Source organism: Chelonia mydas, chromosome 3 (genome assembly GCF_015237465.2).
Source record: "Chelonia mydas isolate rCheMyd1 chromosome 3, rCheMyd1.pri.v2, whole genome shotgun sequence".
Lineage (NCBI taxonomy): Eukaryota > Metazoa > Chordata > Testudines > Cheloniidae > Chelonia > Chelonia mydas.
The window spans coordinates 17,142,599-17,165,085 of NC_057851.1; the positions used below are offsets into that span (position 1 = coordinate 17,142,599).

General features: G+C 42.0%; 1 protein-coding gene across 8 annotated transcripts in view; it reads left to right on the top strand.

Annotated features, from left to right (window-relative positions):
- The window catches only part of ATAD2B (ATPase family AAA domain containing 2B), a 165,226-nt gene that overhangs the window by 63,729 nt on the left and 79,010 nt on the right, over positions 1–22,487 (top strand). For all 8 annotated transcript variants that reach the window (XM_037893978.2, XM_037893980.2, XM_037893986.2 and 5 more), the window contains 4 exons: positions 4,393–4,481; positions 4,865–5,024; positions 8,192–8,282; positions 14,436–14,747. In XM_037893978.2, the coding sequence (XP_037749906.1) occupies positions 4,393–4,481; positions 4,865–5,024; positions 8,192–8,282; positions 14,436–14,747 (652 nt within the window). The remainder of the gene's footprint in view (positions 1–4,392; positions 4,482–4,864; positions 5,025–8,191; positions 8,283–14,435; positions 14,748–22,487) is intronic.

Consider the following 22,487-nt stretch of genomic DNA (forward strand, 5'->3'; position numbering starts at 1 on the left):
CTGGACATCACCAAGGAAATTTGGGAGGAGGAACCCAATGAGGGGAAGAATGTAATACATCATGTAGCATGGATGAGAGACTGGATAGCCCGGGTCACTCCCATAGTGAGGGAGCACCTAGAGAACGCCCAAGAGGCCCAGAGAAGCTTCTACAACTATCAAGCCAAGGTTCGTCAGTTTCAACCCGGTGACCGAGTAATGGAGCTGGTACCCACGGCTGAAAGTAAGCTGTTGGCCCAGTGGCAAGGGCCCTATGAAATAGTCGAACCCGCAGGGGAAGTAAATTACAAGATGTGACAACCGGGACATCGAAAACTAGAGCAGATATACCATGTCAACTTTCTGAAACCCTGGTATGCGTGAGAGGCATGCACCGTGGTTCGAGAATAGCTGCACCCAGGGAACAAAAATCCTGAACAGGTGAGGTGTCTCCTGATCTAACAACAGCCCAGAAGAAACAGGTAACTGAGATGATTGTCCAGTATCAAGATGTATTCTCGACAAAGCCGGGTCGCACAACCGGGACATATCACCATATCATCACGAACCCTGGGGCCAGAGTAACTGTGAGGCCCTACTGGGTGCCAGCAGCCAAAAGGGAGGAAATAAAAGCGGAAGTCAGGAAAATGCTGGAGTTGGGGGATCATCAAAGAATCCCACAGTCAGTGGTCCAGCCCAGTAGTGTTGGTGCCCAAACCTGACGGCATCACGAGGTTCTGCAATGACTTCCATCAACTAAACGAGATATCCCAGTTTGATGCCTACCCTATACCCCGCATAGATGAACTAGTGGACTGTCTGGGGAATGCCCGGTACTTGACAACCCTAGACTTGACAAAGGGGTACTGGCAGATTCCCCTAGCCAAAAATGTAAAGGAAAAGACGGCGTTTTCCACACCAGAGGGTCTCTTCCAATATACAGTTCTCCCTTTTGAACTACATGGGTCCCCAGCTACCTTTCAGTGCCTCATGGACAAGTTATTACGCCCCCATGCCAGTTATGCTGCGGCCTACTTGGATGACGTGGTGATTCATACCCCAGACTGGGAGACCCACGTGGAAAAAGTGGGGGCGGTCCTTGATACCTTCAGGCGAGCTGGCCTTACAGCGAACCCTGTTAAGTGCACCGTAGGGTTCACGGAGGCCAAATGTCTTGGCTACTTGGTAGGAAAAGGTCTGGTAAAACCCCAACTGAATAAGTTAGAGGCCATCCAAAACTTGCCATGGCTGAGTCGTAAGAAGCAGGTCCGACCGTTCCTAGGGGTGGTGGGGTATTACCGGCGTTTCATCCCCCATTTTGCCAGAAGGGCAAATCCCCTAACGGACTTAGTGAAGGCCCGTGGTCCTGATCCAGTTAGATGGTCCAGTGCAGCAGAGAGGGCATTCACAGACCTACGGACTTCCCTCTGCAGTAACCCCATATTGATAGCCACGGATTTCACCAAGGCATTCATCCTTCAGACAGATGCATCCAAGGTGGAGTTAGGGGCCGTCCTGTTGCAGATGGTTGGGGAAGAGGAACACCCAATTCTCTACCTCAGTAGGAAACTCCTTCCGAGGGAACAAAAATACAGTGGTAGAGAGAGTGCCTCGCCGTAAAATGGGCTGTGGAAACATTGCGTTATTACCTGCTGGGGCGCAGATTTATCCTTGTGACCGATCATGTCCCTCTTCAGTGGATGCAATGGAACAAGGAAAAGAACACAAGGGTAACCAGGTAGTTCTTATCCCTCCAACCTTTCCAGTTCCACATACAGCACAGAGCAGGGAGTTGCCATGGCAACACCGATGTCTTATCACATGCACACTTTCTGGTGTCCCAAGCTGCCCAACCCCTTGGTGTTGAGCAGGGGGGAGGGATATGTGATAGACCCAGGCCAGTTGGGTACAGCAGAGTAGCAGAAGGCAGATATACTGGCCACTGGATTAACAGTTTTCTGTTCCCTGACTGACCAGAGCAGGAGCTGATCCAGGCTAATGAGAACACCTGACTCCAATTAACCTGCAAAGAGTCAGGTGAGGCCATTAAGCTAATGTGACCACCCGACTCTAATTAAGGCCCTTCTGATTCTATAAAAGGGCTCACTCCCAGTCAGGCAGAGGAGAGCCAGGGAGCCAGAGGAGAGGAAGTGCGGCTGAAGGGCTGGTTAATGAAGACACCCTCAAGTCATTGGTAAGGGAGCCCTAAGGTAAGGGTGAAGAAGGGAGAAGCAGGAGAGCTGTGGGGAAGTGGCCCAGGGAAATGTGGCAACTCTGGCAGTGAAAGGTTGGCTGCCAACAGCTGCTACCATTAGGGTCCCTGGGCCGGAACCCGGAATAGAGGGTGGGCCCGGGTTCCCCCCAACCCACCACTACAGAAACACCTCCTGGGAGGGGAAAACAGGTCCCTATCAGGACAGGAGGCTAAACTGTTTTGGTATGAGGCCATAGGAGCAACAGAGACTGTGGGAGTTATCTCACCAACCTCCTTGCTAGCTTATGATGAAAAGGGTTCAGTAGACTGTATCCCTGGCCCTAGAGAGAGAAGGGTTACATGGAGGGTTGCAGTGAGCCTCTGAAGCTAGCATAAACCGCCTGGAAGCACAGAACCCACGGGGACAAGGTCGGAGCTCTGCCACACTATCCATAGAGATTCTATGGAACATGTGGATTCATTTAAGATTTTTATTTCATTTGGTCTACATTTTCTTTCACATATAGTGCCCCCCTTTCCCCTGCACAACCTGTTTTATCCTTCCGATATATTTTGTACCCTGAAATGATTGTGTTCCATTGATTGTCCTCACTCCACCAGGTTTCTGTGATGCTATTATATCAGTATCCTCCTTTAACACAACGCACTCTAGTTCACCCATCTTATTATTTAGACTCCTAGCATTTGTACACAAGCACTTTAAAAACTTGTCACTGTTTATTTGTCTGCCCTTTTCTGATGTGTCAGATTCCTTGTGTGAATGTTTCTCATCTGATCTGGCCTATCCTTTATCCTCTTCCATCCTCTTCTCCTGACTATAAAACCTAGAGAATCTCTACCAATAGACTCTTCTCTAAGAGAAGTATCTGTCCGATCCACATGCGCCTCTGCAGCAATCGGCTTTCCCCCATCTCTTAGTTTAAAAACTTCTCTGCAACCTTTTTAATGTTAAGTGCCAGCAGTCTGGATCCACTTTGGTTTAGGTGGAGGCCATCCTTCCTATATAGGCTCCCCCATCCCAAAAGTTTCCCCAGTTCATAATAAATCTAAACCCCAATGCTTTTTTTCTTGCTTTGAATTTTCTCTCTGAATTCTGTTTTTTGGGGTTTTTTTAAAATGTAATGCTTAACTGTCAGGTAACTATGTTGGAAATACTCTTGCTCAAGTGGAGACTATAAGTATATATTTTAGAAATGTTCCACTATTTGAAGAAAAAAAGTCAAAAGTACCCTTTCTTTACTTAAAGGCTGGCTGTAAAGCAAAACAAAAATTATTCCCTTTACTTATTTTCTTAGGGGAAAAAAGGCCACATTCCTGGACATAAAATGCCCATTTCTGAACTTGTTTTTATATCTTTAGATTTGTAAAATCATAAGGAGCATCTACAAACCCAGCAGCAACTAACTAAAGCATGACAAGAAACTGATTGTGTTTATTACACCTATAAAGTAATAGAAGAGTAATCTAGAGTGTCAGTATAGGTTAAATAAATATTATGATTGCAAGAGTAATTGAGATACTGGAATTGAGACTCAGAATCCAGCATAAGAAAATGGGTTACAACATTAACAGAAACAGCTTTGTATGAGAGGAAGAAATGTATATCACAAGTTAAGTGAATGTATCTGGGGGTCATATTCTTGTTTTACAAGAATGTAGTTTAATCCCACAGTGCCATTTTTTTCTCCTGTGCTTCTTTGTCCCTTGATTTCATTGTTCTGATATTTTACCTCAGTATTATACCTTTTTCTTTGTTATGGGTATTTACTGCAATTTTATATTCTAAAAAACAAAACAAAAATTTCAAAAATAAACATTTAAAACAATTAAAAAATGTGATCTGCATTGCTCCAGGCATTGAGAATTCAGTCATCTAAAGACAGGATTCTCACATTATGAATCAGCGCCACCCTGTTTGGGATTGTTCGAGAGTGCATGAAAACTGTGGCACTGGTGCCATCTTCCTTAGTTAAAGGAAAATACAGTCTAACTTTTTTTGCTTTGTTTTAATATTACAACTTAGTTGTTAAACTTCAGATTTATTCTCAGGACTGGGTTTGAAAAAGCATCCCAATGCAAGCTTTTAAAGTACAGCCTGTGGAATTGATACCAGCACGTAGTGAAGAGAATTTGTGTTACTCCATTGCAGAAGAAATTTGAATTAACAGCTAATATCCATTCCTGTTTCTGTACACCAGGCATACTTGATGAGACCCTCTATAATCTTCTTTGATGAAATAGATGGTTTGGCCCCAGTTCGTTCTAGTAGACAAGACCAGATTCACAGGTAATGGTTTTTAATATACTACTGTGGATTATGTTTTTATTTTGGTAAATTTAAAGTAGCTTTTTTAAAAGCTTAATTTGGATTATTTCTTGGGTTAGATCCTTGCCTCTTCTCTGGCACTTTTACACCAGGTGAAAGAGCCAATATGGTGTAAAGGGTCATTAAAAGCTCGTTTTATGACTAAGGAATGATTACTCCTGCCCCTGCAATGCCTTTTCAAGACCACCTTGCAAACCCTGTCAGCAGCAATACTGGATAATGCTATGACCCATAGGGCAGCCTAGGAAGGCTGGCATAACTTAATAGGCCATTAGGGCTGTCTAAGTTATGTAGGAGACCTTGATAATATTTACAAAAAATTGTTTTTGAAAACTTTCTTCTAGCTCTATAGTGTCTACCCTACTTGCCCTCATGGATGGACTGGATAATAGAGGAGAAATTGTCGTAATTGGTGCTACAAACAGACTTGAATCTATAGACCCTGCACTCAGGAGACCTGGTCGTTTTGACAGGGAATTTCTTTTCAACTTGCCTGATCAAAAGGTAAAAGTTACAGAGGGATAATGTAAACATTTCTAGAGTGAAGTAAGTTGGTATCTCTGAAGATCCACATATTCAATACAGATCTCTATCAAATAGCATTTGGTATGTTTTCAAAATGATGATAATTTGTCCATTGCTAGTCCTTTTTTTTTCTTTTAGTGTGGTTTTTATTTATTATTTATTTTTAATTTGGAAACTAGAATTCTTTAGACATCTCAAAGCACTTACCCTCTTTGAAAAACTCAGTTTATAGTACATTTAAAGTTTAAAAAATGTTTTAAAAGTCATTCAAGCAAAACAAAGCATTTTAATGGCTCTCAGATAGGACATATATATATTTTTTTCCTTTACTCTCACAACTCAAACAGCTCAGCTAAATTTGTTGACATTTCTCCAAAACAATCTATAACAGCAAACTGAGTAGACCCTCTTTCCTGTTGTCTCAGGTTTGTGGAAGACTGTCTCCAGGCAAACCATAGCAACAAAGTACAAATCTTCCTCTACCTCAGACTCCTCACTGGAAGTGTCAACTTTCATCTGAGAGTAAACATGAGAAATTTCATCACAAAATAAAACATTTTGAGAATTTAGCAAGTTGATAATACATAGCAATTTGCACAGTGTTATATCTTCAAAGTACTGTGCAAATATTAACACTTGACTAATTTTCTGATTCTATTATGGTTATGGTTTCGTCCATTTTGACAGAAGTAGCATGGAACTGGATGCAAAGCTCAGAATTCTTGAAATCTGCAAGAGCAAGTAATTGTTACAGTTTGCTAGTAGTGAGGGATTTTTAAAACTGTCTCTGTTGCTCCTCTGGGGCTCTTACACACAAGTGTTTAATATTTTACTAAACCATTCTAAGACACAGTTTCCAAATAGAATCAAATTGGAAAAATAGAAATGCCCACTAGCTAAACAAAGAGGATTCCTCGGTGCAAAAACTGCTATCCACTTCCCCCTTTTTCTTTTTAGGTCCCTTGAAGTCTGTTTGCCAGCTCATAGTCTGTTGCAGTGGCCAAGTCCAGTGGCTCTCAACCTTTCCAGACTATTGTACCCCTTTCAGGAGTCTGATTTGTCTTGCGTATCCACAAGTTTCACCTCACTTAAAAACTACTTGCTTATAAAATCAGACATAAAAATACAAAAGTGTCACAGCACACTTACTGAAAAATTGTTTACTTTCTCATTTTACTATATAATTATAAAATCAACTAGAATATAAATATTGTACTTACATTTTAGTGTGTAATATTGAGAGCAGTATAAACAAGTCATATGAAATTTTAGTTTGTACTGACTTCGCTGGTGCTTTTTATGTAGGCTGTTGTAAAACTAGACAACTATCTAGATTAGTTGTACACTTGGAAGACCTCTGAATACCCCCAGAGGTACACGTACCCTGGTTGAAAACCACTGCCCTAGTCAGTGTGCTCTGTGCTGTGACATCATAGCTACTGTAATCTCACTGAAGTGTGGAGCTGGCCCAGAAAAGGGACAGGATAAAGCCCCATGCCCCACTTTTCCAAAGCCATGCAATGTATTTTTAGAAGTGAAAAATTGGAGACCTTAACTGATCCTTCTCTGGGCTGGCTTCATTCTCCACTGAAGCTCTTTGGTAGTTCTGCTCTGAGTGAGGGGCATCATAGTGGAGCTGGTGACTCATGACTTTTGGGGACTCGAGTAAAAAAGGTAAGCATTGGTGAATTAAGTTTTGAAAGCCCCTCTTCACCTAGTTAGTGGGGGCATCCATCACACGTTGAAGTACAGAAAACCATTTCGTTATTTGCAAATTACTTTAAAGTCATTTCAGTAATCCTAGCTGCAAACCTCCAGGCCTACAGATATATTGAAATTCTGCATGTCTGGAATGTAATAATACTGAATAGTGAAATAAATACTGTGTGTGTGTATCAGCGCTTATCTTTTTTTAAAAAAGGAAATGTATAAAAAAATCGACATTTATGCAACATTATAACTGTGAATTTAAGCACACACTCCAGGAAATTCAGAAGGGTTCCCACTGCAGTTGTAGTTTGATCACATTACACTGTAAGCTGTGTGGCAAAAGGACTTCATCTTTGTATGGGTTTGTACAATGCCTAGCCCAGTGAAGCCCCAATCCATATTGAGGCTTCTGAGTGCTATGATAATATAAATAGATGACTATATATATAATATATATATAAAATGTGACTATATATGTGAAGAAATACACTTAGCTGTCTGCATCATAATGAAAATTGCACATGTACAAAACAGGAGTTGTTGTAATTGCAGTGTGAACATATTTTTACGCTTCTGAGTTTGATTATTTTATATTCTCAACCACATGTTGCATTAATATATCTTTGATATTGGATTTAATGTGTAGGCTGTTAAAATCAAGTTTGAATCTATTAGATTGGTTTCGTGTAATACTCATGGAATTTTTCTGTAATAATAAACTATCTTTTGTGACAAAGTTCCTCCTCTGCCTTGGTGGGTCCTTCGCTTATTGGCGGATTTTCTCGCCTCAGAACCTTCCTCCTGATGTTTGATATTGCTTGTATTTCTCAGTCTTCTAGTAGTACACCTTCTCACTCTCAGCTTCTTGCTCCCAACTCCTCGCACGCATGCCACAAACTGAAGTGAGCTCCTTTTTAAACCCAGGTGCCCTGATTAACCTGCCTTAATTGATTCTAGCAGCTTCTTGATTGGCTGCAGGTGTTCTAATCAGCCTATCTGCCTTAATAGTTTCCAGAAAGTTCCTGATTGTTCTGGAACCTTCCCTGTTACCTTACCCAGGGAAAAGGGACCTACTTAACCTGGGGCTAATATATCTGCCTTCTATCACTCCTGTAGCCATCTGGCCCGACCCTGTCACATATTGTAAAAGATTAAGTACTGAGGCGTTTTATAATGGCAGAAAATCTTAATTGGAAGTATAGTGGTCGCCACTAAAAGAGTCAGCACACACAGGTATTTCCTATGCCACAGAACTTTTCCTTTCCTCCTGAGAATTTGTGTTGTACCCTTCTACATGTTCTTGTGACATTGTATTGACACAATTAGGATAATTAATGACTCCTCTTGAATATGTGACCTAAGTGCTTGAAATATGTTGATTTATTGTTGACTGCTAATTTTGCTTACTAATGCTGAAATACTTACTTCTTTATCAGGCAAGAAAGCACATTTTACAAATTCATACCAGGGACTGGAACCCCAAACTGTCAGATCCTTTCTTGGGGGAGCTAGCTGAAAAATGTGTTGGTGAGTGGCACCATATTAGTGTTATCACTTTTAGATGCCTTTTCTTTCTATAAAACCTTTTCTTAAAGCTTGTAAAGTATGTTGAACACTTGCTTCTGAAGTTCTGAACATGCGTCAGATGCTTTGTTTTTTTAATTTATTTTTCAATTTTATTTTTATTCAAACTTTTATACTTTCTACAACCCTTATTTGTAATCAGAAAAATCAGGCATGATTGTATCAGAGGGATTAATATACAGAATAAATACTCAATAATAGTTTGAAGGTAATAATTTAGTAGATAATGTTTTCCTGACGTAACCTCCAATGTCCTTTTGTAGGACTAGTGCTGACAAAAATAAAAGCACATGGGAAGCAGAATCTTTAGGTAAAGATTCCTTTCAAAACTTTACAGATGAGATTGGTTGGCACAGTTTTACTGCCTTATGAGGACAAAAATAAATTTCAGTAGTTTTTACTGAATCTCTGCCATGCTCTCTTCAGACAAAGACTCACAAACTAGCCATTGGTCCTAAAGCTAAGATTATCCCCCAGAGTCTACTAGTGCATAATATACCCATGTGGCAGGCACAGGGCAAAAAACTTTCTGTCCTATAGACTCAAGCACCATGAATATCTTAAATATACCGTTGGAGCACTCAGAGACCTGCTGTACTGAATGGGAGGATGGTTGTTCAAGCCAGCTGCTTAAAAGCAGAACAGAAATAAAAACAAATATTCATGTAGTGAGATTTTTAACGGGGAATAACCTTAAAATACACACCACAACCTCCTCACAACAATTTGTCATATAAAGATACATCCTTTGTCAACCACCTGCTTGGGCAAGCATTGAAGTTCTCAGAACAAGGATAATCTCAGATAACTGTTCATTGGGCTCCATCATCAAAGAAATAAGAACTTTAAATTGAGCATCAGTCCATTCAGTCAGCTACTGTACATCCGAATTATCCTCTTCATCCACAGGGACAACCATCTCCGAAGCAGCATCTCTCCGCTTTTGATCCACAAAGACCTCAACATCTTCTGGTGAGGAGAAAATATAACTATCCAGCAAACTCCAATTTAAGCTTTGCCGGGTATAAGACAGCATGTGCCAAACCCATTTAATGTAAATTCTGCTTGACTTTTTCAAAGGCCTGGTGCCACTTAATGGGAGAGGGAGGATATCTGGGAGAAAATCCAGTTTTGGTCCTTTGAAAGTTCACCATATTTCTGTCCACCGTGAGAATACAATTACATATTTTAAGATGTTCAGACTACAAGGACAGCCTTTAGTAGGTTTTACTCCAAGACATTCCTGGTGCTGAAGTAAAATCAGTTGGTTCTGGGGGAAAATTTGTTAATTTTCCAGAACAAGAAATGTCCCCAGAATCTGGTGTCATTGGTTCTTGCACCATTCTAATATTGTGTGCTTGCGTTTCTCCTTTCTGTATCTTGGACCTTTAATGTCTTCCAGCATTTCCAAGATCAGAACCTTGTGTCTACCATAAAAAGTGTCTCCACCAGTCAGAATAAGGCTAGTTTGTCTCACTTGCCCTGAGATTGCCTCATCATTTTTGTTCATGATGTCTCAAACATCTAACCTTTTATTCAGGCTTTCCAGATTCATTGGAGCCATGCAAACCTGCCTCTTGGTCCCCTTTTCACACCGATGCAGTAGCTATTAATCTGCTCTTGTTCCCCTTGAGTGGACAAAGTTTTAAAAAAAACAAACGAACCACCACCACCCAGTCTAGAGTCAACAGGCTTTTGGTACAGCATGATTTTACCTTTACCCTGTTTAGCGAACATGGCAACACCTACAAATACCTGAATCTTAATGAAGAAAACTACTGAAATGCTACAAATATAACTGACCTCTACTGAGAAGCAGTCATGAGAGTGGATACCTTGCTTGTGGATGTATACTTCCCACACAACTTTTTTTAAAAAATGACTGGGCTTATTTAATTATTAAAAAAATAAGACAAATACAACCAGGACTTGTAGGGCAATAGCAGGTTGTTTGATAAGGCTGGATTTTTGTTGCAACTGCCATGGATTTCATGAGTTGATGTCTTAAAAATGACATGTGCCATTTGGAGATTTTTGTGTCTGGGTTTGTTAAATAGTTGAAAAAACCTCTTTGAGTGATTTGAGAACTGCAATATTAAATCATGGGATGCATGTGAGATTAATAGGATGCAGCAGCTAAGGGGAGCACTGAAGTGGTGTAAAAGACCAGACCTTCGGAGTCTTAGTGGGAATTTTAAATTCCCAAAGTGGCCACAAGATGGGAAGCTGAAAAAGCCATGAGCAAAGGAAAAACGTATGGTCTTCCTGCAGATAAGTGTGTGTGAGAGATGGGCGCAGCCTGAAGTTTGTGACTTGTGCCCATTTCTTGTACATATTTTTGTTTTGAATATTTACCTTTTAGGTAAATGGGTACTCAGTTATCTTGTTAACTCAACCTTTTACAAAGCAAACCATATTAGCAACAGCAAAGCTGTGAACTCTTCCATCCACTGTCTGTTAATCAGGTAAATCTTTTCAAAACCTAGGTAGGCCATTAAAATAATATGAAACAAGGATTTTAAAGAAATACATCACTGAGTCAAGACATTTCTTAGAAATATTCTGTTTCATGTTCATTATCATAATTAAGCAACTTACAAGAAAAAGAGGTAATTTGTTACCAATTGGTTCTCTCTCTCCCATCTTAATACAGTGATGCAGAGAGATGACTGCTTGGGTTTTTTTCACCACACTGTTGTGAGAAAGCTATGGTGGTATCTTTCACTTCAACCTCATACTGAGTTGTGGGCTGGCATGCTTCCTGTGCAGTGTGCCACAGAATTTGGAGCATGATGCTCTTATGATGATGTTAGGCCAAAATCTTGACCTAATTTCGCAAGAAGATCCTACCTTTTTCTTGTCGTAGAAATAGTTACAACTGATTTTTGGGGAGGGCTTTGGAGAGGAGAGAGTTTGTGGAGAAATCAGTTCCCAAGAGAAAAAACAGGAAAGATGACTAGTAGTTTCTGTAAAAGTCTGATGCATGTTTTATAGTAGGCTGTATGGGAGCCTGCTTCCTTACTGTGCTTCTCACTGAAAGTTGTGCTTTTAAAAAAAAAAGTCTCTTGTTTGGCACTATCTGATGATGGTAGGGAGCACAGAATGGACTACTTTAGTTTTGTTCTATCACAGAGAAAGCCAGTGCATTATGCCCTCCCCAAATTCAGAATTATTGCTTTGATTTTTAAAAAGCAGAAGGAAATGCATTAAAATTTAGTTTTATTACTACAGTGACAATTGGGGATAAAATGAGTTCCTTCAAGGTTAGAGTGAAAAACCATGCTTCATATTCAGCCTTGACAACTTACTTATGTTCTTACATCTTCTAGGCATGGTATGTATTTGCTTCTTAATACTAAAAAACCTATAATGTTCTACAAGATATTTTCTTGCAGTTGTCTTGTCAGTCACTCAAATGAATATACAAGCATGCACAAGAGAATCCTTCAGTAAAAGACAAATTATTACTCTTCAAATGCAGTTGTTCCTGAGAAATAGGGAAATAGAACTGGAGACTAATTGTATATCTGATCACCTGAGAATTTAATTTTCAAAATAGGCCATAGGCTGCTGTTTCCTAATTTTGCAATTCCATGGGGATGTACAAGCTGCGATTAAAAAGACTGTTCGTAAGGAGTATTCTAACATTATTAATAGAAGAATTGGAAAGGACATAGCTTTAAATTTGCTGAGTCTTAATTTGTGTCAGATGCTTAAACTGGATTTTTAAGATAAAAGGGAGATTAGAGGAGCAATATAACGGTAATGCATGTTTGAACTTGACAAGTTCGTTTAGTTTTCCCCAAACTCATTTGTTCAATCTATTGTGCTATTCTATCAAGAAATGGACCATTGTGAACTAGTAAAATAATACACAAAGTTAAAAAGGCAAAGCAGCATTTAGAGTACAACGCAAATTCTAATTTATCCAGTACAATTGAATGCCCTGCACCTGAAATAAGTTGCCACGTGTTTGGGTCTGTCCACATGGATTTAATTGTGAAATTGGGGCCTTAGTACCTGAACAATGAATTCTAATCAGAAGCCACCTGTAATTAGTTAACTGTTTAAAAAAACAAAACAAAACAAAAAAACACCCCAATTTATCCTCTAATAAAATGAGGGACAATAAGATTGCTTGTATCTAATCTGTTTGATTTCACTTGAGCTATGGCTTATTAATGTGAAATTCAGGATAGTTTTTCATTTAACCTGGCACTCAACTATTGTGATTATTTACACAGTTATAACTTTTTACCATTTTACTAGCCATTTTTACAAAATGGAAGAGGTTTATTCAAAAAAGTTGTTGTCTATGGAATCCAATATTTATGGTAATGTTCTGACTATAATCACATACTTGGACTCACATACTTTGACTCACATTCAAATCTTTATGGAAAAGTCCTATAGAATTTAATGGGACACCATCAGTTTAAAACCACATTTTCATCTTAAATTTTTTTCTACCTACTTTTATTACTAGTAACCCTTAAAATTAAAAGGACTAAAAAATTAGAAAAGGGGGAGAGATTTAGTCATCCCCCCAGTTTGTTTACTTTGTGCATTTGTCCACACTTTGTATTGTCATGTTTATTTTTTTTGTTGGTGGTGCAGGCCTTGTAAAGGGGTGTTTACCAGAGGCACTAGTAAAGCTGAAACAAAGTCAGGGCAGATGTGTGCACAGTAAGAGAGGAACAAGGCAGGAAGGCAGGCATAAACAACTTCAGTGGTGAGGGTTTTGTGCCTGCCGGAAGACTCTCCTTAACATAGAGAGGAGCAGAAAAACCATGAATTTTTTTCCAAAAAGAGGTCTAAAAAATGTTCAAGATAACCACTTAAAGGATTCCTGGTCAATTTTTTAAAAATTGTGAATAGATTCTATAAACATCTTTAAAAATAAGTAGAATTTAATAAACTATATCCCTGCTAATCGTATCATTCTGTATGATGGGTTAAAAACTCTATAAAAAGATTTTCTATAAGAGAATAATCTTGTAATTAGTATTCTGTACTACAGCGTGTTCAGCAGAGGTGAAACAAAATGCACCAAAATATACATGTCTGTTATTATGAAGGATAGAAGCATACTGGTATCAGAAATCCAGTTGTTTTAGTCCTGAAAGCAGCAAAACTGTCAATTAGTACCACAAAAGACTATTTAAAAGTTTTAGGCCTGTATAATACAGTTGTATGTATGGCTCTAAATAATGATTAAGCAACTAAGGTTTTAAACAGAAAATAGAATGAATAAAAAACCCAACAACAGCATAGTAGACTTTCTGCCATTTTTCTCCATACAATTAGAGTTATAAAATTAAAAAGACCGAGAGAGAGAGTGTTGTGCTTGAGAGTAAAATCTTAGTTTCTTCTAGCAACTATGAAGAATGAATTAGGTGAAGGAATTTTCCTGTCTACTTGTATGCTCTGATTAAGTATTTTTCCTTAATATCCTCCATTTTCTCAGATGCTTTGTGGATATATGTACTTTGTTCCTAAAATTCATCTGGACCATTTGCTCATTTAAAAAAATAATCACAAAATAAGTTTTAATTTTGTACATAGGCTTCTCTGTAACTTTTTACAATTCTATTTCACGTAATTGCAGTTGCAACTGATATATTTGTGTATTAAACAAAGACTATAAAGAAGAAAAGGAATAGAGGTGACACAAAGCTGGGGGGAAGCTACAGTACGTTCTATAATCAAATAGTGGAAAATATTGATATTGACATATTAATTTCTTGCCATATCATGTTGCTGTGTAGGAATACCAGTGGATGCTATTTTGTATTTGCATTTGCCTTTCTTCTATAGGCTATCCACAGTTATCTTTTTTTTTCTGGTGGTCTCTGAGAGTAGTCCAGATAATAGTATCATTGGTTTTTAATAAGGGTTTAACATTTGCTTCTTAAGCTGTAACAGTCCCTGGGTTAATTTGCACTGGAACAGTACCTGTTCACTGGATGCAGTGTGAAAGAGTCTGTGACAGTGAAGTGCAACTGGCTGCTCTTTTTTAGCTTCAGGCTTATTTGTATATATGCAAAATGTTGATGCTGCTTCATGGAACATATGTTTTTGTTTTTTGTACACTAGGGTACTGTGGAGCTGACATAAAAGCACTTTGCACTGAGGCTGCCTTGATTGCCTTGCGTCGGCGCTATCCTCAGATTTACGCAAGCAGTCAGAAACTGCAGCTTGATGTTTCTTCAATAGTTCTCAGCGCACAAGATTTTCACCATGCAATGCAGAATATTGTGCCTGCTTCCCAACGTGCCGTGATGTCTTCAGGACATGCACTATCCCTTGTCATAAGGCCGCTGCTGGAAAGAACCTTCAATAACCTCCTGGCGGTTTTACATAAAGTATTTCCCCATGCTGAATTTAGTCAAGGTGACAAAAGAGAAGGTACTTAGTTTTTATTTTTGTTTTTATTTTTATTTTTTTGCTCCTAACTATTCTGTTCTAGGTTGGAAAAATTTCAGGTAGCTTTTCTTTTAGCATCCTTGTCCTACTCCTAGCCTGAAACGTACTGAATCAAGTTTGCACCAGCTTATGCCAGAACTGACTTTCATTTGCATATTTTACTTGGACATATAATTAATTGTAATAATAATAATTGTAATTTATTAATGTATTGCTGTAGTGTCTAGAAGCCCCAGTCAAGAACCAGAGCCTCATTGTACTAGGTGTTGTAAAAACGCAGTACAAAAAGATGATCCCTGCCTCAAAGACCTTACAATCTAAGTATAAGAAGAGACAATAGATGGAGATAGACAATGAAACGCTGTTGGTCAGCGTGATGGGGAGTGGTATGGACACAGCAGTGGCTTGTTGTCCAGTTTTTTTTGTGGGCATCACGGCAAAAGACAGTTGTAAGGAGGGATTTGAATGAGGATCATGAAGTAGCTTAGCCGATGTTTATGAGGAGCTTCTCCCAAGCATGAGGGGCAGCCTGGGAGAACGCATGGTAGTGCTTGTTTGAAAATTTAGCAAGTGGTTAATGGAGACTGGCATCATGGGCTGATTGGAGGTGGGAGTTGACATTTTGTTAGCAAATGGGAGATCATGAGTAGATTGGGGGATAAATCATGAAGGGCCTGGAAAGTGAAGACAAATAGCTTGATTTTCTTCTTCAAGTGCTTGCTTATGTCCATTGCACTGTAGATGTGTGCTCGCCCTGTGCACCACCCCCAGAAAATTTTTCCTTCAGTGGTATCCATTGGGTTGGCTCTGGTGCCCCTTGGAGTTGCATGCTCATAGTGCCTGTGTAAAGGCTCCTGCTTGCCCAAAGCCTCCTCTGTTCCTTTTTACTGTCCGTGTTGGTTGCTGCAACTGCCTCATCCTTGTGTTCACAAGCACTCCTTATGTGGACTTTCTAACCTCGTTGTATATAGTTATCTTTTATTCTTAGTAGTTAAGTTTCAGTTGTTTGAAACCGTTCACTAACCAATTTATCTGAGTAACAGCCGTGTTAGTCTGTATTCGCAAAAAGAAAAGGAGTACTTGTGGCACCTTAGAGACTAACCAATTTATTTGAGCATAAGCTTTCGTAAATTCGTTAGTCTCTAAGGTGCCACAAGTACTCCTTTTCTTTTTCAGGTTAGTGAACCCCGCTCAGCAGGGTTAATCCCTGCCCAGTAGCAGGGCTTGCCTCGGTCTCCAGGATTAAGCCTTGTGCTTCTTGCCACAAGCCTATGCCTGTGAGTGACCCCCATTCCAGCTACCTTCAGTGCTTGGGGGAAGCTCATGTGTAGAAGCGCTGCAAGATCTGCAAAGACTTCAGGCCCTACACCAAAAAGGATATAGACGCTAGATTCAGATTTATCCTCATGGAGACAGCATTTCAACCTCCCTCGCAGCTGGGTCACTCAGACTTGGCACTGAGTACTTCAGCCTCAGTAAGGAGTGCCTCGTCTACTCTTCAGGAAACTAAGCACCATTCCTTATCCCCGATCATCCCCAGTGCCGAGGAAAAGTGCTCCAGTGAGGGACTTTGGCACTGCTCTCCATCACTGGTGCCAAGAAAGAAGCAGAAAAAGACCAACAGAGGTTGATTCCCCCAACCCTGAGCACAGAGATACTAGTAGAGTGTGACCTGCATCAGGCCACTCTGTGTCTTTAACAATTCTCCATTGACTCTGGCCGGGGAATGCGTACCATTGACTCTGGCACCGATGAACTCTCCACTACAGGAGAGCCACTGGAGCGCCACTACATGGGTGGTACCGTCAATGCCAGAGGCATTTCAGGCAGCAAGAGATTTACTCTCTCTACCGGTACCGCCATTCCCAGCCGTACAGGAGCTGTCAGCAGCAGCACCGGCTGCCATGGCATCAAAGGCTTCAAGCCCCTTCAAAGGGGAAACGGGCCATGATGGCCCAGTCCCAATCTCCTCCCTCCTGGCACTACTTGCTGGCACTGGTCGGCACCGCTCCACCCTGGCCTCCAGGAAGGGAATCTTCAGAAACTGACTTGGATGCAGAGTCATACATCTCTCACAGGAGCCGGCACTGTCACTCCAGGTGGTATTACCCAACCATAGACCTGAGCCAAGGCATCCCACTCATGGCCTGGCCACCAGGACAGTGGCAGATACCAGTATAGTGGCCTTTCTGGAACCCCTGGGCTTTTCCTCTGGTGCAAGGGTCACATTCCAGAAGGTCATACTCTGGTGTCAGAGTCCAGAGCACCACTTCTCTTGGAGCAGGATCCAGGCTCCGGTACCAAGACTGATGCCAAATATCAACACCCGACACCACGAGACCTGTTTGGTGCCATGGGTGAAGAACAGTATCTGCCTCCTCTCAAGATGAAGCTGTCGCGGGAGCAGACATAACACCATCCCAGGACGATTACAAGGCGCATCAAGAGCTTCTCAAGAGAGTAGCTCAAAACCTGGGTATCCAGGTAGAGGAGATCAGGGAGTCCTCCCATGCCCTGGTGGGCATTGTAGCAGTAACAGGATCTTCAAGAGTGGCATTGTCATTAAACAATGCTATTATGGACCCCATTGAGGCATTATGGCAGACCCTAGCGTCCCTCCAGGCAATGGCAAAATGGAAAAGAAATAATTTATCTCAGCTAAAGGGTGTGAATTCCTTTATACACATCTACCACAACCTTTGGTTGTGTCAGCAGCCAGTGAGCGGGAATGACAGAGTCAGCAGGTGCCAAGGCCAAGGATGCCAAAAAATTAGACCTCTTTGGCAAAAAGATCTATTCAACATGTGGCCTTCAGCTCAGGATTGCAAATCAGCAAGTGTTCCTGAGTGGGTATGATTTCAATCTCTGGGACTCTGTGTTGAAATTTAAGGAGTTACTACCACAGGAGTCCAGGTGAGAATTTGCAGCTCTCATGGAGGAAGGCAAATCTGTGGCAAGGGCATCCCTGCAAGCAGCCTTAGATGCCATGGACTCTGCAACTCGATCCATGGCTTCAGTGGTGGCAATGCAAAGCTCTGGGCTTCAATCGTCGGATCTACAGCATGAGGTTCAACAGTCATCAGAGGACCTTCCTTTCGAGGGTACGTCGCTCTTTTCTGAACAGACAGACTACAAGCTGCACAGCCTGAAGGACTCAAGGGCCATTCTGAAGTCCTTAGGGCTTTATACATTGGCACCCTTGAGGAAACGTGATGATAACCCTCAGCCGGTTCCTCGTTTCTTCTCACCACCCACCTGGTAAGATTACAATAGGAGGAGGAGCAGAGGCTTTAGGAGAAGACTTCTGCCCCAATCCTGGTCCTCACCTGCCTCCCCCCCCGCCCACACTCTGAGGGGTCTAAGCAGCCCTTTTGATCGGACACTCAAGGATGACGTACAAGGACAGAACTGGGATCCAAATTCCCTAGTTTTTGTGGATCATTTACCCCATCTCTCTTTAGGGACCCTTTTGAGCCCAAGAGGTGCAGTCATTCCTAAGGGTGGGATCTACGGGGAGGCTTCACCGAAGTTAAGGAGCTGCGGGGTTCTATTCCCATTATTTCCTAATTTTGAAAGCCAACGGCAATCTCAGACCGATTCCAGACCTGCGAAAGGTCAGTAGTTTCATGAACAAGCTAAAGTTCTGCATGGTCTCCTTGGTTTCCATCATTCCCTCCCTGGAACTGGGGGATTGGTGTGCTGCCCTCAATTTAAAGGATGCTTACTTCCATATCTCAATCTTTCAGGGATACAGAAAGTTCCTCAGGTTCATCGTGAACCAAGTGCGCTACCAATTTGCAGTGCTCCCGCTTGGCCTGTCAGCAGCTTCTTGAATGTTCACAAAGTGCATGGCAGTTGTCGCAGCCTTCCTGAAGAGACAGGATTCCCGTCGACTCTTACTTCAATGACTGGCTGATCAGAGGTCAGACCAAGGTCAAGGTGGAGTCCAATGTAAAGTTAATACAGTCAACTTTCCAGGACTTAGGTCTGTTAATAAATGAGAGAGAAGTCTACTCTCTCCTGGGTTCAAAGGATAGAGTTCATTGGGGCAATCTGTGACTCGGTTCAAGCCAGAGTCTTCATCCCATAAGCATAGTTCCAATTAATAGGGATGCTTATAGAGAGTCTCAGAAATTAACCCATTACCACAGCAGGAAACTGCTTGAAGCTCTTGGGCCACGTGACATCGTGCAACTATGTGATGCAGCATGCGAGACTTAAGTTCAGACCCCTCCAGGGGTGGGTGGCATCTGTATACTCACCAAGCCGACACCACTTAGACACAGTCATCACAGTTCCCCCATCAGTGATTGCATCCCTCCACTGGTGGCTGGATCTGCTGGCAGTGTGTGTAGGAGTCCCATTCTCAAGACCCCAGCCATCAGTGTCTCTTGTCACAAACATTTCACCAATGAGCTGGGGGGAGCTCACTTGGGGTCCCTCAGAACGCAGGGCCTCTGGTCTCTGGAAGAGCTCTTGTTGCGCATCAATGCCAGGGAGCTCAGGGCGGTATGCTGGGCCTGCCAGACATTTCAACCCCATGTGGAGGGCAAGTACGTGTCACAAACTACACAACAGTGACGTTTTATATCACTGGGCAGGGAGGAGTGCGCTCCTTTCACCTGTGCCAGGAAGCACTTTGCTTGTGGGAATTCTGCATAGCTCCCTCGATCCTCCTATCTGCCAGAATCACAGAATGAGCTAGCGGATCAGATCAGCAGGTTGTTCTCCAACCACAAGTGGTCCATCCATCCATATGTTGTGAAAGCCATTTTCCAGAAGTGGGTAATCTCTAGATACTTCCTGTTGTACTTCGTTGCGAACAGCTCTATCTTCAGTTATGTTCCTTCCTGGGTCAGAGCCCTGGGTCTCTCGCAGATTACGTCCTCCTTCCTTGGATGGGTCATCTCTTTTATGCCTTTTCTCCCATTCCTCTCATACACGAGGTTTGCTGAAGATCAGAAGGGACCAAGCACAAGTCATTCTGATAGTCCCGACTTGGCCCCACCAGCACTGTTTCACCACATTCCTAGACCTCTTGGCGTAAACACTAACTAATATGTCTACCTCTGTTTCCAGACCTGATTTCCCAGGACCACGGCCATCTCCATCATCTGAACCTCAAGTCCCTCACAGCCTGGAAGCTTCGTGGCCGAACCCCACAGAGCTAACATGCTCTACACTTCGTGAGGATGCTTTTAGGAAGCAGAAAACCCTTCACTAGAGCCACTTACCTGGCAAAGTGGAAAAGGTTCTTGATCTGGTTTACACAGTAGTGTCTCACCTACACAATCAACAGTACCATTCATTCTAGACTATTTACTCCCCCTGAAACAACATGGGCTAACTGTGTCATCTATTAAGGTCCATGTGGCTGCAATCTTGGCTTTTCACGCATGGGTGAACGACCATTCTGTGTTCTCAAACTCCATCTGTAGTTGGTTTCTTAAGGATATTGAGAGATTATACCTTCAGGTATGGCAACCAATCCCTCCCTGGAATTTCAACCTCGTATTGTCAAGACTGACAGCGCCGCCATTTGAACCATTGGCAATGTGCTCTCTGCTCTTCCTATCCTGCAGTTGTCGTCTTCATGATGGAGCTCGGAGATCCGGGCTCTCACTTCAGAACCACCTTACATGGTATTCTTCAAGGAGAAGGTCCAATTGCTTCCACATCCAGCCTTCCTTCCAAAGGTGGTTTCACAGTTCCATAGTAACCAGGATATCTTACTACCGGTCTTCTATCCAAAACCACATGCCAACAGACAGGATCAGAGTCTCCACTTACTGGATGTCAAATGTGCGCTAGCCGCCCCCTACATAGAAAGGACTAAATCATTTTGGAAATCTACTCAACTATTCATGGCCATTGCATGCAGGGTGGTGAAAGGTCTCCCAGTCTCAGCCCAGAGAATTTCCTGTATCCGCATGTGCTACGATCTCTCAAAGGTTCCTGCCCTGACACCACGTTCCGCAAGGGCCCAAGCATCTGTGGCAGCTTTCATGGTACAAGTTCTGTCCTAGAAGGACAGTTGTAGAATGGCAAAGTGGTCATCATTTCATACTTTCACATCTCACTGTGCCATCACCCAACAGGCTAGAAACGATGCTGGATTTGGCCAAGCAGTATTGCAATCAGTGTGCCAATAAACTCTGAACCTTCCAGCTGCACAACTGCTTGGGAGTCACCAATGTTGGAATGGACACGAGCAAGCACTTGAAGAAAAAATGGTACTAACCGTCTGTAACTGTTGTTCTTTGAGATGTGTTGCTTATGTCCATTCCAACCCCCTCTACCCCGCTCTGTCAGAGTTAGCTGTCAAGAAAGGGGGGCTGCGGGTTGGTGGGATCCTTTATACCAGAGCACGACCCCGGGGGGCACCAGAGCCAACCTGACGGATACCACTGGAGGAAAAGCTTTCCAGCGGTGGTGCTCAGGGGAAGTGCAAACCTACATTGGAGTGGATATGAGCAACACACATAGAAGAATAGTAGTTACAGAAGGTGAGTAACTTTTTTTTATACGTTTGAGAAAGGGGAGCCAATGGAAGGATTAAAAGAAAAGGGTGATACTGTCAAAATGACAGGCTAGGAAAATGATGTTTGCAGCAGGATTTTGAATGGCTGTGAGTGGGGGAAGCAGCGTTTTGAATGGATGTGTGTAGTTGCATTTGTCAAGGCAAGAGAAGAGGATGTTGCAGTAACCAAGACACAAGATGATGAGAACCTGCACAAGAATTTTAGCTGTCTGCATGTATAGGATAGGCCATGTCTTAGAGATGCTGTGTAGCAAGAATCTGCAAGATTTAAACACACAGGATGTGAGGATCTAGAGAGGTCTTGGGTCGAAGATGAATCCAAGTTATGGGCCTGAATGACAAAGTATGGTGTTACTGTCCACAGTAATTTAGAAGGGACGGGGACAGCTTAGGCGGGGGAAGATTAAGATTTCTGTTTAAACTATGTTGAACTTGAGCTGACGTGATATCCACAAGGAAATGTCAGAGAAACAGGCTGAGATTTTAGTTTGGACAGAAGGAGGCATATCTGGAGGAGAGAGAGAGAGAGTAGATGAATTTGTGTTTGCTAATGAGATTACTATTGTGGGGATGGGATAAGACTATGTCAAAGTAACTCTGGCAGCTCCTGGCCCTGGTGCTGAGTCCCTGCTGTCTGGGAAGAGATATATGGGTAAGAGGTAGAGCTCCCCAGTCACACTTCCCATTGTTGGTGAAGGGGTGAGTCCAGGCTGCAATGAAGTGTCTGTGGCAGTGCCTGGTCAGGCGCTTAGTTATGTTTAAGCAATGACCCAGATCATTTCTTGAAAGTTAGTTACTGGCAGGAGTAGTTGAGAATTTCAGCCCTTATTGTTTGCTTACTTTAACATACGCTTAGTACTTTTTAGTGTTAGTACAGAATCTGAAAAGGGGCATGGTAATATATTTACTTTATGAATGGATATGGATAAACCAAAATGCAGAGAAGTAATGACTTGCACAATGTCACAAAGCAAGTGAGTGACAGAGCCATGAATCCTGGAGTTCTGACTTCTAGTTCCCTACTCTAGAGCAGTCTCTGGCTTGAATTACTTAAGTTCTTCTCCAGAGCTTCCTTAACAAACCCAGTTGTTAACTTCCAGGAAATAGCTACCTTAGAACCCATTTGTTATTGATACTCTTACGAGAAAAGCATCACTCTTTTTGTCATGTTTTTTCAAAGT